The sequence below is a fragment of the Perissodus microlepis genome, chromosome 2, assembly GCF_051167445.1.
Source record: "Perissodus microlepis isolate ML-2025 ecotype Zambia chromosome 2, ASM5116744v1, whole genome shotgun sequence".
NCBI classification, from domain to species: domain Eukaryota; kingdom Metazoa; phylum Chordata; class Actinopteri; order Cichliformes; family Cichlidae; genus Perissodus; species Perissodus microlepis.
This window is the reverse complement of record NC_140462.1, coordinates 2627194-2644747: the sequence shown is the minus strand read 5'-3', so window position 1 is coordinate 2644747 and position 17554 is coordinate 2627194. Positions and strand designations below refer to the sequence as shown.

At 39.8% G+C, this 17554-nt stretch overlaps 1 protein-coding gene across 1 annotated transcript; it reads right to left on the bottom strand.

Moving 5' to 3' along the window:
* Window positions 1–2933: 2933 nt before the first annotated feature.
* Window positions 2934–15666, bottom strand: rab33a (RAB33A, member RAS oncogene family). Its single transcript, XM_084940107.1, has 5 exons — window positions 15403–15666; window positions 12439–12978; window positions 8441–8581; window positions 6470–6550; window positions 2934–6384 (listed from the first exon to the last, which is right to left on the bottom strand). The coding sequence occupies exons 2-5, from the start codon at window positions 12829–12831 to the stop codon at window positions 6160–6162; spliced, it is 840 nt and encodes a 279-aa protein (XP_084796233.1). The 5' UTR covers window positions 12832–12978; window positions 15403–15666; the 3' UTR covers window positions 2934–6159.
* Between the last annotated feature and the right edge of the window lie 1888 nt (window positions 15667–17554).

The following is a 17554-nucleotide window of genomic DNA, read 5'->3' as shown; positions in this document are numbered from 1 at the left end:
GCTCCTTCAAACAGAGGCCTGCAGATTCAGTATTAAGGATCAGTTAAAACCTCATGTTTTTCCTCTATAAACCTCTCATTCTCTCAACACTCAGCAGCACTCATCTGCTACATCTATTTATGGACATGTGACCTTCTTGAGAATTATACTTTGTAGGCAAAAACAAGGAACTACAACAGGCCACATGTTAAGAGAGGGAGAGAAAAAGAAGGGGAAGATGCAGACAGACTACAGACAGAGGTAAATGAAGAAGTGCTGACAGTGACATATGAGAGGACCATAGAGTAACTTACAGGGATAATCTATAGCGAGATTAAGACAGAAATAGAATGAGAGTGCAGCAGAAACAGGGTCACACATGAAGGGTGAAATAGGATACAGGACAGAGAGCAAGAGAACGGATAAACAGATGTGAAATCCTGAGTTCTGCGTGTGAGGGAAACACTGAAAACTGAAGACACCATGCTGTTGGCACGGGCACATAAGCTAAACTCTACAAAGTAATAGGATGACAGCTTCCTTGCAAAGGAAACAGACTGGCAGCACTTTGCAATCAGTCGGAGTCAGTTTGGACTGATGAGTGTAAACTGTCTGCGATGCAGCTCAGGTAACGTAGTTGTATTCTGGTTATATCTGTGTGCAAAAGCATGGTTGCCAAGCACTCCTGTCATTTTGCATTTAAATATCTGTCTTGCAGCAACTACGTCACTTTTTGCAGATTAATTTTTGAACTTAGGTCTCAAAAATGAAGGTCTGACTGGACTCTGAATGTAAGTAATTAATGTGAATTAATGCCTAATGTGAATTTTTGCTGAGAGTTCATCAACATATTAGCGAAAATAGACTGATAAGAGACTGACTGTATCTTATTGCCTTTTCATCATGGTCTTGATGCATCAAAGTCACCAAAGGTTGCAGCTGACTGCAAGTGTTTGCATATCTGATCACTGTTTTTAAAGCAACCAATTCAAGGGCAGTGATACGAAAAAGGTTCAGAGTCAAGTGATGCTTCTTCAGCAGTTTTATCGTAAGTTTCTTGGTGAGATTGTAACAATAACAGTGTTACATATGAAACATATGAACAGACGAGGAAATCACACACAGTCCAAAAGCAGAGTTAACTGACAGGCAAAAACAAAAGTCACCACAGATTTACAGGATCTAACCAAATTACAATACCATAAAATCAGCCAACATGACTCTTCAGGCTTTTTCAAAAAGAGCGATTCAGTATTCTCGGTTTTAGTCTGACGTTTTTGTAGTATTGATTAAATGGGGTGCATTGCATTCGAAATCCCTGTCAGCAACGTCCATCAATCTGAAGAGTCATCAAACAAGGAACGCTGACTTCTATTAACTTACACTGAGCTCCAGTGGGTGTAAAGAAATTGAATTAGCCCTGTCCAGGGTGTACCTCTCCTCTTGCCCTGTTGCAACTGGGATAGGCTTTAGCCTCCACACTATGTAGAATGACAGAAGAACAGATGGAAGAAACACGGATTTGAGTCCCCAGGTCTGATTCGACCTTGTGTCAGTCAAAGATGCTGTAGATCAGCAGTTCCCATCCCCTGGGCCACGGACCGGAGTTGTTTGTTACCCGGCCACGGGCGTTGAGGCTCAGGTGTGAAATTTATGGTTTTCAGGGTTTTTATCGTTTATTATTGTTAACTCAGTTTCCCTGGGCCTTTTTGCGTGTGTTATGAATAAATCATATTTTTTTGGTACCGGTGTTGTGCCAAAAAGTGATTGTCTGCCAAAAACTGATTTCTGGTATTTGCCAAAAACTGATTGCTTGTATTTAAACTGCTATAAATAGCTTGTTGGTCTATAATATGTAAAACATATGTCAAATGTATCCCTCATAAATGATATCACATCATCTTGAGCAACAAACAACATTCCTGTAACAAGGTAGAAGCCGCAATCAGTTTTTGGCAGTGACTTTTATGTATCCTTTATTTATGCAGTTAAAAAAATTATTGTTGACTTTAAAAATTTCTCTTTTGAGCGTAATCTGGCCAAGAGGACAGCTGAAATTGCAACAAAGGCAAAAATAGTTCTGTAAAGATATTTTAAGTGGACAAAAGGGAGCTGATTGATTATAATGTAAGAACAATAACACAGTTACAAAGATACTTGAGAAACAGGTAATTTTTAAATTTTATATATAACCCATTTGTAATACCTGTTCACCAAAGTCTATTTAGCAACATACGTAACGATATTACACATAAAAAACACACGGAAACATTGGAAATCAGTTTTTGGCAGGCAATCACTTTTTGGCACAACACCGGCACTGGTTTTATTTTGTTGTATTTATCCGTGACACCTTAAAGACCAGTCCGTGAAAATATTGTCGGACACAAACCGTCCGTGGCCCAAAAAAGGTTGGGGACCGCTGCTGTAGATAGTACCAAAGACAAATGCTGTTTTAGATAATAAAGCGAAATAACAATTTGTATTATTGTATAAAACCAGAGAAATCCTAAATATTAAAAAATCGTTAAAATATTCTTTAAATTAGTGAGACTTTAGCTAATAATGAGCTGGCTAGCTAGCAAATAAGCTAGCAAATAAGCTAGCGCTTTGATTTAAGCTACCATGGGCTAAGTTGTGTTAGCACTGCAAGTAGGTAATGTATAAAACCAATATCCTGATACTCTGTAGGACTGCAGCTAACTTTACTTTAGTTCTTAAGCGAAGAAAGACCACATTCATCTGAACATGACGCTAAAGCTAATACAGCTTCTTAAGGATTTAAAAGATAACAAAAACATGTTTTCTAAAAAAAAAAAAAAAGAACCTAATTCACTTAAAACAGTAAATCAAATAATGAACTGTGATGATAAACTAACTTGTTTAATTTTGGCTTGTTCAAGCTGTCCATCGATGTTTGTGTGTTCTTATGGATATATATGAATGATATATGCTTCAAAGTGAATTCGATATTTATTATTTTCCACATACAGACGTTTTGCAGATAAACAATAATACCAGACTAAATATCAAAATGCAAAGGCAACCCTTCAAGAGCAAACATGGGTTATTAAAAATGACACAAATCAACTGCAAAAAAGTACAAATATATTAGAAAACACACTGGAGATATAGAGAAAAGGGAAGGCAAGCATATATTTGCAACTCTTCGACCTGGAAAAATGCACAATTTGCAGTTTTAAATGGTTAAATCTGAACGTTTGTTAAGCGATGTTACATTTTCTAGTAAATGACATAAACTGCTGAATAATTTCATAAACAGTGATATATATGTTTGGTTGATGACAGTGAAAACAACCTAACTATAGCTTCATTTTCTTTTCTATTCATTTGAAACCATGTTAGTAAATCTGCTAACAGAAATGTAGACACATTTTTCTTTTTTCCACAATGTGTTTTTCTGCTCATTAGTCTAGTTCAGTCATCCCAATTGTATGACACTGACTAAATTAGCATTCTTACAATAACCCACTGATGGACAAAGCTGTCGATGTTAATGTATTAAAATTTAAAGGGTGAACAATTCCTTTTACATTTTATGTCCTGGGATACCGCTCCATCAATCCTGAACGTAGTGGTTTCCCCAGCTGTGGCTGAGGCGCACCTGTGGATGCCATTTATGGAGATTAAAAACAAATAAACAAACAAACAAAAGAAGTCACAGATTAGCCCATATAAGGAGAATGAACAGAGCTCTTCCTGATATTTTACAGTAATGTCATTTGATTCACTTGTGACAGCTGTTCGATCCTGCTGTTAGAACTGTGCAAAAGTCTCGAGCCGGCCCTCATTTCTTTATATTTTGGTAGGAAAATGGGTGTAGCAATTTCTTGAAAGGTGCACACATACACGGAAATACATTAACTAAGATGATCCCACACTGCTTCAGGAATGTTGAAGTCTGGGCTCTTGGGAGGCCAATCCACGACTGTGTGTTTTTCTAATCAATTCAAATTTTATGGCATTGACAGTGTGTTTGGATCATTGTCATGCTCAAACATGAAATTGCCAAGCAGCGTTTTCCAGATGGTCTAACGCGGTGGACCCATTTCTTCTGGCCTCCGCTGTGCCTGCTGACAGTGAGTTACACCAGAAATGTTACATTTGGATTCATTGGTCAATAAGACCTGTCTCTACTGATTTTTATTACAGCTTTTGTGTAATTTGGCACATTTTAGTCCCTGTTTCCTTTCTTTAGGAAGCTTCTTGACAGCTGCCTTTCCACTGAAACCATTTCTGATGAGGCTTTGGCAAACAGTCGGTGGATCAACTGAAAATCCTGTCGGGTCTTTGGTCGATTTTGCCTTTTTCTTAAGCAAATGACTTTCAGATATCTGCTGTAGAGCTTTTAAGGCCTGCCACTTCTCCTGTCCTCCATTCATCCATTTGCCTCGTATTTTTTAAGGGCAGAGTGCACACCATCCTGAAATAGCACTTTATTTTATTGCTATGAAATGACTAGGACTATTTTATAACTATTTGTGGCTGAAGACTTTTGCACCGTTCGTAAACCTGTATGAAAGATCGCCAAAACATGGCACACCTCATGCAGAAGCTCTCTGGATTTGCACAGTGTTCAGATTCAGTCTGTGAATAATTTAATCAGGACATCAGACTGTCAGCTTGGAGGGAACGCCGCTCTTAAATGCTCACTGATCTGATTTTTCTACATATGGCATCCAGATACATTAATAGAATCACACAAGAGTAGGCTACAGTGGTAAAATATGCTAAGTGTGCTACTATATCAAACTGACATACATCACAGTTGGGATGTTGGATGGTTTCTTGTGACACAGAGGCTTCATTGCTTAAACACTGATTTATGTACAGTGTGTTCCTTCACCCACAGCCTACATGGGAGCTTCCTCAGTGCAAAGCAAGCTGCCTCTCTGTGTGCAGGAAATATTAAATATGGCTTTCTACAGTGTCTCATGCTGCCAGTTTCACCAGTGACTCGAATAATCCAGGCTTAAGGGTTCAGCAGCACAAAGGCTTCTCCATCACCTACACAGGGTTCACAGTTTTCTCTCCTGCATTTTCAGAGACTGGAGGCAGTGAAGCTTCATCTAAGGCAGCTAGAAGGCCTCTAGCTTGAAAAATACCTATTAGAGCATTGATGCTGCATAACAGGAGAGAGCCGGGCAGCTATTTTAAAGACTTGATGTTTTTGAATTTACATCCAGTGGCAAAGATGGCTTAGGCCACTGGGACAACATGGAGAAGATACATTTACATGAGTCTTACAAGAGCCTTGCCTCCCCTTTGTAGGAGAGTGCCTTTCACCTGCATAAGGGTAAAAGGATCTCACAGCTTCTAAATCAATAGCTGACATGCTCTCTGGCAACCTATAAATGGCCCGTTTGCAGGAAACCTTCTCGTCAAGGTCTTCCTCTGTAGAGCCTGCAATCTGTCATCTTCTCCATTCATTTAAATCTCACAATGATTTTAAGTCCTTCACTTGAGGGCTTTTGATATCAGGCAACATAAATGTAAGGAGGGGGGAAGACAATAAAAGTCTAATATTTCTCAACAAAAGAAGAATCTGATGAATGCTTTTTCAAATCCTTGAAACATCTTTGCTGTTTTTGCCTCGGGTCATTAAAACTAATTTAGAGCCAGCTGTTTAGCTTTTAAGGCGGTAGAAATGGTGCAATCACAACAAGGGTGAAATGTGACAAATATTAAGCTCTGACAGCAAACAACAGCCAGTAAAATAAGCTGCTGCGGTTAATAATGACCTTGGAAAACACCGAGCTACGGCTGGTTTCAGGGTAAGCTTTGCGTGGAGACTCTGTGTCGCTGACGTCATAAGAAACTAGATTTTACTCAGATTGTGTATATATGTGCAAATAAGTGGAAGAATTTCTAAACTATACTGTAGTTGAAAAGGCAGCTTCATCTTATTTCTGAATTGTTAACAGATGCATCACTCCCAGGATGTTGGTGATTTTTCAGTCCTTTGCACAAGCTTTTAGCCCCTCTACCGTCCACCTCGTAGTGTCAGCTTTAACACCCCCACACCCCCATCCTTCTCCTAAACTACAAATTTAAATGACTCTTGTCTTTCGCCCTATCATTCCTTTTCCTCTTCCTTCTTCAAATGTAGAGAAACTCTTCTCTCCTCCCTTCCGTTATGCCTCCCGCTCCTCCTTTTCCTCAACAAGGACAAGTACTCTTTGTCTCAGTCTCTTGTGTGAGTCGCACTCTCCCGTCCTCTCTCTCCACGTCTCTGTAGAGCAGAGACTTCTGGGCCTTCAGACGGCAGGCCAAGGACATAAAGATCGAGTTGACGTTCTGACTTTCTCTCGGGTCCTTTGCCGACGTCTCGAATAGCAGCATGTTGTGGGCGTCGGCGAACTTCAGCGCCATGTTGGAGGGCACCTGGGAAAGCACGAGTGATCGGTTGTTAAGTGGATGATGAATAAACCCTGAAGTCACGCTGCGATCCTCGGCGGTGCACACAAACCTGTATTTGGTCCACAAGGTCGCACTTGTTCCCCACCAGGACTCGAGGTACTGATGCCGACACCCGATGACCATTGCACTCCTGGAAAGTGAAAAGCACATCGCTTTATAAACTTTGGCTGTGTGTCTGTAAAACCATGTAGAGTACAACATAAACATTTGGTCTCTTGGCTGTGAAAACAAAAGAAGGACTTTTTCACATTTAAAATACATCGATGTCATCACACTGATGCCAGGATGTGCGAGAAGTCACCATTCCCACCATTCAGTGTAAATAAATGACACTATAGAATAATATATAAATAATCACGTGTAATTAAAAAACCTTATATATTACATTAAATATATTATATGTACATATATTGAATAAGATATTACATTATATATAATTTACAAATTATTTTACTGCTGCTAAAAATTACCCACAGTATATCTACTGATAATACTTAGAATATCAGGACTTCACAGTGAGCTGTACTGAAGGGATAACAACAAGCTGGAAAGCATCTGTCATGCAAAACCACTGATATAAATATCGTGTATAAAAAAATAAGACAATTTTTTTCTAGCAAAAGCTGACAGAACTACACTAAATTAAAAAGGGAGTGTTGGCTATAAATTATTTCCATTTTAGACATTCCAACAAATTGCTGTGGCAGGAAAACAGGTTACTGCACATTAACCATGACTCACTTTCACTGAGAGGAGACCCTGGAAGCTGTGCCAGTGAGACACAGAGCTAAACAGAGCTAAATAGAGCTTGTATTAACACTTAGAAATGTCTTTGTCTTTACAACATCCCACAAAATTACTCTACTTGTGTGAATTTTACACTTGCAGTGCCGCCATGCCACTGCCACATTAGTCTTTAAAGGGCTGCAAATGCTAGTCAAAATGAGCTTAAACAGGAGTTTAGGTTAATTTTACTGTCCTTGTTCGGGGGTAGTAGGGGCCACATTGTCAGTAGTGTAAATAATGAACATTATTATAGCAGTGTCAGTTTGCTGTTACACATTGAAATGATTTTGGCCAGTGTGTATAACAACAGCAGTTGTAACACTTGTCACAGTGTTAGCTTCGGAAGTACAGATTGATAGATCTTTATTGTCACTGTTACTACTGTTTCACATCTCCCCATTAGCAGTATGTAGATTTTTACATTAAAATTACTAATAATAAAGAGAAAAGATACACAGATATATAAGCTGTAAGGTGCAATTTAAGGTGCAGTGTAATCAGTGGTAGTGCACATTGAGTAAGCACTGTTTATAATGGGTAATTAAGGGAAACCTGAAAAAAGAAGAGAAGGGAGAAACACCCTTCCACCATGTTATGAGTGTTGACATTGTATATAGTTTGTCCACTAGAGGGCGCTCTGCAACTTGTTGTCAAGAGGGAAAAATATTGACCGACATGTTGGAATACTGGCTTTTGAAATCATCAAATATTGGTCTTAAAAATGCGATATTGGTTGGATGCCCATCTCTAGTGACGTTATCACTGATTCTTGTGTTTATTTTCAGATGACTGTAGTTGCATTTCAGTTTTACAACTTGTGTCTTGGTTCAAGTCTTGATTGTTATTAATAGTTGAGACTTAGACTCAGAGAAAGAGAACTGCTGTGTAGAAAATCTGACTGCACATGATTTGACTTTCCCATTTGTTTTTTTCCTTCTTCCCTTTTCAGATTTGGTGAATGGCTGGTAAAAGTACGTATTTTTGGATTCATCTGCCTCCTGTGTCGTCAAACTCCAGAGTCCAAACAGCACCAGACTCTGACAGCACCAAACCACATCTGGTGATGGAAACAGCACAGTGTCAAAAGGTGACTAATAAACAGTCTTGGGGAAGGAGGGAACACTGAACAATGCTCAGAGTCCTTATGGTACCAAAGGGGGATCATTACATAGCGGCTGTAAGTCAGCCTCCTCTGTTGTTCACTGACAAGTGATTTTTACAATGTAATGCCAACCTCTATCCAAGTCTGTAGGTTGCGGAAGGAAGCCATCTTGGTAACATCATATACAAAGACCACAGCATGGACATTACGGTAGTAGTGCTCCACCATGGATTTACGAAAGCGCTCCTGGCCTGCTGTGTCCCATACCTGCACCTGTAGAGACAGACGACTTAGGTTTATATACAAATTACAGAGACAACCGATCATTACACATAGAGACAGCACTGACAAAAGTGGAAAGGATAAATGGTATTATCTTAGAATATCCAGCAGATCATGAAATATAAGACAATTTTAATATCAGAAGTAACAGCAACAGCTTTTTTTGTTGCATACAATTACTTGAGAATTCTACAAATGAAATAACAATGAATATGAATTAGGCTGCAATGAGTTGTCTAAGCTTGCAACTTTGCAAATCAGAACATTGCCACGTGAGCAGGAAACAGTGCAAATATATTCCTAGCTACAGGGTCTCAGGAGAGCATGGTTCTACAGTACAGTGCGTTTTTCTGCTTGATCATTAACAGCAGGTTCAGCCAATATCTACAGTATGTATCCTAAAATAATGTAATGTGGGTTAGAAGCAAGTGTCAATCTCTGGTCTTGAAAAACAAAACTCGAAAAGCCCAGAATCCGCATTTCATCAAAACAAACACTTCCTGCTGGCTCCACAGGTGTGTCAAGACTAGATTTAAATGTCCAGCTTTACAGCAGACATAAGCATAATTACATAATTAAGTACAAAATATGGTTTTATTCTCATTAGCGCAATTACTTTTCCATAATAAGTGTATATATGTTAAAATGCAAGACTTCACCCACTATTACCTAGACCTATAGACGTCTACAGAAAACAGCTTTCTGTAAACACTTTCTTGAAGACTTTATGGGCTCAGTGACTTGTTTGAGTCATATTGAATAAAAAATGAAGTCTGTTTTGTAAATCCTGTTCATACCATCCTTCAAAGTGCAGTATTACCTGAGGTATGCAGGAGTAAATGAGCACGCATTTTCGTAGTAAGACCCACCTTGGTTTTGTTTGAAAATGCTCAAGGCTTTAAAATGAGACTGCAAACAATGAGACTGCAAACAACAACATGAAGTCACAGTAGCTATGTCTAACTTTTGTACTACGTTTGTACTTAAAGACACTCCAATGAGTCAGCTCTTTATTTTTCCAGTTTGTTTATTTCTTTATTTCTTCAATTCATTTTAAACCTTGACCAAAATTAGCATCCTTTACCTTTCTAACCATGTGAGCTAGCTAGACTAGCTGGAATGCTATGTTAGTGCTAGCATTAGCTGAAAACTATTCTGGTTCCAGCTGGAACTAGAATATCATAAAAAACATGATTATGACAGATTTCAAAAATACAAAATATCTGCTGCCAATATACCAAATTTGAGGCTTCAAAAGAGAACTGATCAAATCATTAAGGGTTCTTTAACATATTATGTTTTCAAACTAAATTAGGGTATTCAAGCTAGTTAGCCAAGTTCATCAAATGTTTGGAGTGTTGTTCACTACCCCAGTCATCAGGGGAGCAAAAGAGAAGTATTTAGCCCCAGCACTGTACCATACCACTGCTTAATGAAGTAATTTTTAATAATTACTGATTTCAGATTTAGCCTTACTATGCCACAAATGCACCTGGAGTGCCTCTACAGTGGTGTATATAAGGCCATTAGGATGAATCGGAGGTCAGAATTTATTTTCACTAATGCACAAAAACGGTTTTGTTTTTTTCTGTCTGATCAGTAGCACTTTGTATATCAGCAGGGAGTTCTCACAACACTTAGCACAGGCCTGCAGTGTAAAAAGGGCCAGAGAATTATCTGCTATTACCATTTGAAAGGACTAGCGCAGCTATTTATCATTAGAGGCAGAAGGCTGCATCAGAGCCAACCATAACATCAAAGCTCAGCGTTTCGAACGCGTGGCCCTCATGATTTGATAAGTTGAGAAAATTGCATCCTATTTAAACTGATTACAAATGGACGTTATGAAAGTGAATATAAGAGATACGGCATTATGTATGCACTCAGAGGGAACGTCAGTTTAAAAAGAAACGCTGAATACGTAAATAGCATTGTTTTCATCAATTTGATGTGTCAAAAGCTACGAAACATATTTTTTCAGGTTATCTCATGCCCTCGTGAGAATCAATGACATTATTTTGACACATCAGTCTGCTTTTCTTTTTATAGTCCTACGCAGGTTTATGCCGTTTGAAGTTGTAAATTTGTGTTTTACTTATATTTACCAGCCAGAGGAATAGAAAGCATAAGAGCTGCACAGTTTAATCCCTCTGTACTTAATCCTCTGAATTTTAATGATATATTAGTCTCTTATATCAAAGGTACAAATTAAATTTTGACTTGTATGACAACATTTTTTCCCCACTGCTACAGAATGGCCTAGTTTTTACTTCAGCAATGGAAGAGTTCACTTTTACATAAAAAGGCAGGATTTTACATTGACATCTTGGCTCTGGTGCTGAAGGCAAACTTGTGGGGGGCTCACTGACGGGCAAATTCTCTTTGCAGCATCTTCTTTAAGATAAATGTTGGCAGCGTCCTGTCTTTGAATTATCCAGTCAGAAACTGCTGCCATCTTGACAAGGTCTCTGTTGAAATAGAGCTTGTCAATATCAGTGGGATTACCAGTTGAACAGAAAAATGAATGTAAAAACAAAACAATAGCTGGGCCTGTTTTGATCACTCTTTAAGTATTTTAAAGACATACAGATAGGGGGAGTCACAGCTGTCTCCTCTTACAGCTGCTCATGCAAATGGAGTTAATTACCAATGATGATTAATCTTAATTTAATGTCCCATTTCCATGTACTCCACCAGCAGTAACCAGCTCAGAGAGCAGCAACAAGAAAGCAGATATTTTCACAGTCTCACAACAATGACTGTACACTGTGGCAGGTGTGTCTGGGGAGCATTTGGATGATTCAGATACAATGACCTAATACTACGTAATGCGACTGTGCAACTGTGTTTGTGAGTCAGCACTGGGGGAACCTGGAGTATGCACACAGAATAATCCACTGAGAGAAAGCAGGGAGGGGAGCACACAAAGGTAAGCTTCACTGACATCACAGCATCTGGTCTGAGTGACCAGCCAAGGTGTGAGTCAGGAATCACAGTTAAAGAAACCCAAACTTACAGACCAACCAGATGAGTAAGCAAATTATTAACCTTTCATATTCATGCTAAAATCTTTGACCAGTTAGTTGCCATGATACATGAACCTGTTTTTACACTGTGGTCTGATGTTGGTTTTGTTACATCTGCCAGTACGCATTGCTCCAGAAATGATCTTCAAAGTCATTACATTTTAATTTCACAATCAGGGCACATGACAGTGTGGCCTACATTTACGATGCTGCCTCACACGTTGTGCAAACACTGGAATGTGGTTATTTTTGTTGATTGAACAGCTTAATTGTTGCAATCACCTTGTAGACCTGCTTTATATTATACATGTAAATGAATGGCTTGCACGTGCTGAAGGTGGACAAGCGCATATTTATAGATTCTGCAGCACCACAGTCAGATTTTGATCTTTTGTTTTTCATTTAGAGTTTTAAAATTCTCTTAAGAAATGTTGCATTCATAGTCAGATTTGTAAAAATATATTAATTTCTGTTTATGTTTCAAACTCGAAATCCACAAAAAGCCTACTGAGCCATACAATAGAATCCATTAGAGGCTACCTTTATCTTCCTGTGGCCTATTACTGACTACAGAGCATGTGCGGCAAAGAAAAAGGGAGTTGTAGTTCTTTAGAATGTACTAAAAATATGTTTTGAAATGTTACATTTCTCCAGAGACATTCTAAAATGTTGCCCATCCTTTGAGAGTGTGAGGATAAAATGAAAGAAACGGCCCCCCTGTGTGTCCACTGGCAGCTGATCAGCTCAGCCGAGAGGAGGAGGAGGGGTGTAGGAGTGAGGGAACACCACTGATCAGCATCCAGCTCCTCTGCTGCCTGTTACCTTGATAGTCTCCCCTTCGATCTCCACCACCTTCTCCCTGAAATCCACGCCGATGGTGGCCTCGGTCTTATCGGGGAAGCTGCCCCCCGTGAAGCGGAAGGTGAGGCAGGTCTTCCCCACGTTGGAGTCCCCGATGACGATGATCTTAAAGATCCGCGTCTGGATGCTTAGCTCCAGGGAGGAGGTGCTCAGATCCACGGAGGACGTGATGCTCGGGGCGGCATCGTTGCTGCTGCTGCTGGCTCGGCTCCGGCCGGCTCTGTGTAAATCCATGGATGATGTTAGGATCGTCACATTGTCATCCGCTCGGTGTTTTCTACCGATTGCTCTTCCACAACCACCTCCTCCGCCGCCCGGAGCTCGGGTCTCCTCCTCCGGGCTATCGTTGGTCATTATACCGGAGGAGGCGATGCGGAAATCGGGGTGCGTGTGTTGAGAAGAGGATTGATAGACGGGAGAAGGGAGGGGAAAGGAGAAAAGAAGGAGGAGACCAGGGATGCAACAATACCGACGATGCTCCTTTCAGCAGCTGACTGTGGCCTTAAAGGGAGAAGAATACAATAAAAAAAAAAATCAATTGACTAATAATAATAATAATAATTTATGAATAATAAAATAATCATAAACTCATTGACAATTCAATGAAATGCAGTTTAAAAAGTTGTAAATGAGCACTTGCCTCATGGTGCTTTATATTGCAATGTAAGACCCTACAGTAATACAGAGAAAACCCCAACAATCAGATGAGCCCCTGTGAACAAGCACTTTGGTGACAGTGGGAGGGAAAAACTCTCCTTTAAAAGGAAGAAACCTCAGAACCAGGCTTGGGGAGCGGCAGCCCTGAGTGGTAATGACTAATGTACCATATATAGAAACATAGGATATTTAAAAATATATATAATTTAAATGTACTGAACTGCATCATTATAACCACAAAACATTGTAACATTGATGCCACGAAGGCCATTAAATATAATCAGCTGATAGGCTAAATTCAGCGAGCTCATGTTACCAGACCCAAAGAGCAATCTCACCTCCAGACTTCTAATTTTATCTCTTCTTTCTGAAATCTGTCAAGTACCTAAAAATACCCAAACTGTTATAAAGACATGTGAAAAAAGGGTCACGCCCAGCAGGGCACCTACATGTCACTAGAAACACTATTTAGTCATAGTCAAACCTAATTATTGTGATATTATTTATTTCTAATGTAATCATATTGTAATACTAGGATTGGAAGTTAATATAAATGACACCAGGGCCACAGGGCTTTGTTATGGTCAGCAGTTCATCTCTTTACGTCCCCCTTGTGTTTACAGTTCATGAGCAGAACTCTCTATTAGCTTGTTTTTCATCCACTGTCATTAGTCATAATTACTTCTAGATTACTTCTAGATAATAATTATCATAATTACCTTCTAGATTCAAGATAATATAAAGATTACAGTTTAAAATGTGATGCAGTTAAAGTACTGAAGTAAACAGAAGGTTTTTCTATAATTCAAGCATTTCCTTTCAGAGTGTAACAGAGAAAGAAAGTGAAAGATTTTCTCACACTGTCTGTCGTCACATGAGCTGATCGGCTTGTCACACTGTCACATTCCATAAACCAAGAAGTTCATAATGCAAAGGATTGCAGTGTTCCCAGATTCCTCGCTCGATTTAAGTGAACAAAAAGAAAGAGCAATACAGAGAACAACCATTTTAAGATAACGTAAAGTTTTCTGTCTGCGAGGGAAACAGCTTAATGCCAATGAAGGCTGTCACAACATGAGATTGTCATGAGGCAATTCTTTAAGGCACTCCAATTCATGTTAACACAGCCACAGATGGTCCCAGTCAGTACACTCCATGAGGAGTTAGCCACAGAAGGTAACTGCCGAGAGGACTGGCTGTTCACAGAGTGCTAAATTGAAGAATATGAACTGAAAGTTGGCAGGGAGGGAAAATCAGGGTTGGAAAAGATGCAAAAGAAACAGAGATGACCGCAGCACTGGCAGGATTGTCGAGTAAAGGTGTTTCAAGAACTTTGGAGAGCTTCACAGGGAGAGGACAGAGGCTGGTGTCAGTGCATCAAGAGCCACCGTGCACAGATTTCTTCAGCAAATTCCTAAAACAAAGCCCTCTTGAAACAGCGACATCAGTAACATCTTACAGGGAATAAGCTGAACTGTTGTTCAGTGGTCCAGGGTCCTCTTTTCACATGAAAAGTAACTTTGCATTTCATTTAGAAATCAAAGATCTAAGAGTCTGGAGTGGAGAAGCGCAGAGTCCAAGGTGTTTGAAACCTGTCGTCACGTGTCTGCAGTCTGTGATGATTTGAGGTGCCACACCAGCCGCTGTCATCCACTGTGTTTTATCAAGTCCAAAGTCAATGCAACGATCATCCTGGAGATTTTACAGCATTTCATGCTTCGGTCAGCCAACAAGCTTTATGGACAGGACCATTTTCTGTTGCAGCAGGATTCAGCACCTGCCCCAAAACTATTACCAAATGTGCGGCGAACTCACCTGACTTGAACCTCATGGAGAATCTATAGAACAGTGTCAAGAAGAAAATGGGTGCTGGTGCAGTAATTTGTGGTACAAAGCCACAACCAAGTGTTGTAAATATTCTAATAATTTCATATTCTACATTTCTGATTGAAACACGTAACTTTAACTGCAATTATTACAGAATATTTGAAAGGTTTTTATTTGAAACCAAACTGCAAAAGAAAACTAAAAACCTTTTTCACGGTTTTTTAGACCCACTATTCTGGACCAAAGTTGTAGACCAACCAGTCATGCCACAGTACACAGCACAAGTTTTCCTCAGCTCCCAGTCTCCTGGATTATTATTATTATTATTTTAAAGTTTAATTATTTTTGTTGCAGTTGAGATAAAAAAAAAAGTCTGATGCATAACAGCTGATGCTTTGAAACAAAGAAACAGAAGGAAGAGACAGAGTCTGTTTCACTCACCGTCTGAAACGATGCTGTACAAGAAGAAGCTGCTGCACGTTTGAGCTGCTGTGCTTCCATCTTGACTCAACGCAGCAGAAGTGAAAGCTGAGAAACACGCAGCCTTGTTCACGTGTATGCACACTCACTGTCTGCTGATATCAGACTGAAATGCAGACAGAATCACCAAACACTTGTTTTTCTTGCACAGACAAACAGGCGTGCCACTCTCTGTTTGAACAAATCCGTTAAGACACAGACGCAGTCTCTTCCTCACAGACGTGCACATTTTCTCTCTCTCAAAGAGACAAACATAATCCTTTTCTTACACGCACGCACACGCGCAAAAAAAATCACTCCCAGTGTCAAACAATCCCAACGTTTCTGTCTGACAAAGCTCCCCTTCATCCTCAGAAAAAGGCCTGTTTGTCTGAAAGCGATGCTCAGTGGGACATTCACATTCTAGTGAGCCCAGTGAAATATAGCACACATTTGGATACATGCATACAAACAAAATAATACCCCAGTGTTACAAAAATAACATGTAGTTATCCATAGATGACTTTTTATTATTACTCAGTCTAAGTTGTTTTCCTCTCTCACTAAAACTTCAGGAGGAAAAAAAAGAAGGAAAATAACAGTTAATACATGTGAAACTGTCCTCTGCAGCTTTGAAATTTCAGCCTCAATTTCCACATCTATGGCATCAAATTGAGTTCAAACTTGAAGCTTTGTTACACATACCATTATTGTCCTATATGTGTCTTTAGGTGGCACAACCAGCCTTTAGCTGGACTCCAGTCCTCCATGTCCTCAAGTTTTGTCGTGTCACTCATGAGCAGTGCAGTTAGTGAGGGTGAGGGTGAATGCAGTGCTTACTCTGAGCTGTGACAGTTACATGTGATTTTATAATTCTCTGTCAGATCAATGACACCATAACCCTAAACCCATTTTAACCCTACGCTGCATCCTTTGACTTAACCTGATGCACCTCGAGAAATGTAACTACACGTCGGGTCGACGGATACCACAATGGCTTGAATGTTGTGGAAGGTTGCAGTGTAGAAATTAAAGGAGTTTCTGGTTACAATGTCAGTTAGGACATAGATTTTTCCACAGAAGTCTAAATCAAGCTTTATTTTCAGAAGCGGAGGCCACTGGTTTGTTCTTCCACAGGTAAAGAGATCATTGGAGAGTGACCCAGCAGGTCAGTAAGTGAGGGGAGTGTCCCAGAACCGGCCTTCAGACAAACTGGTAAATGGGAGACACAGACGTTAACAGAGAGAGTGATAACTTTCATAGGACTAACATAAAGGAACCTGAGGAGGCAGACAACCCGGAGGAGACTGGGTGCTTGAGCTTGTCTTTAAGTAAAAGCTGATGAGGTGGAGGTTGTTATCATGGCATCCTCTCCTGGTCTGAATACACTATTATGCCAAATACATTTGCTTTGCCACAAGGAGCTCTATAAACTCTGTGTAGGCTCCTCTTCTGGGACAGTTTATTTTAATTTTAATTAAAAAAAAAAAACATTTTACTGTAAATTTTCTACATGTGCTGTTCAACAATGCCAGAGCTGACAGACAAAAGAAAAGAGAAGACATTATAAAAAAGAGGGAAAAAGGGAGAAAAAATAAGAATAAAAGTTAAAGCAAACATTCATCATGACGGGTCATCAAGCGCTGCATCTTTAACAAGGTGAAAGTGAGTGTGTGTTTGTCATGAAACATACTTGGTGAGAAGCCACACCAGCCCATTGTCATTGTAAGAGTAAGAGGTCATATGTTGGATGCATGTGTTGCACCCTGCTTTTAAGATTAGGCTTTCCTTTTTGATAAAGCACACAGAGCTGGATCAGGTGATCCTGAATCCTCCCTTAGTTACACTGCAGCAGGTGCAGGCTGCTGGGTGCTTCCTGTGATGCACTGATTGTTTCTTCTTCAGTCACCTTCTTTCACTCATTATATGTTTATACACCTCTCTGCATTTAATCAATGGTTATTATTAGTCTCTGGCTCTCTTTGTGCTGGTTTCCTCCTCTCACCCCCAAACCGGTCATGACAGATGACCGTCCCTCCCTGAGCCTGGTTCTGCTGGAGTTTCCTTTCTTACCACCGTCGCCCACACTTGCTGATTGTTCTGATTGTTCCGATTGTTGGGGTTTTCTCTGTGT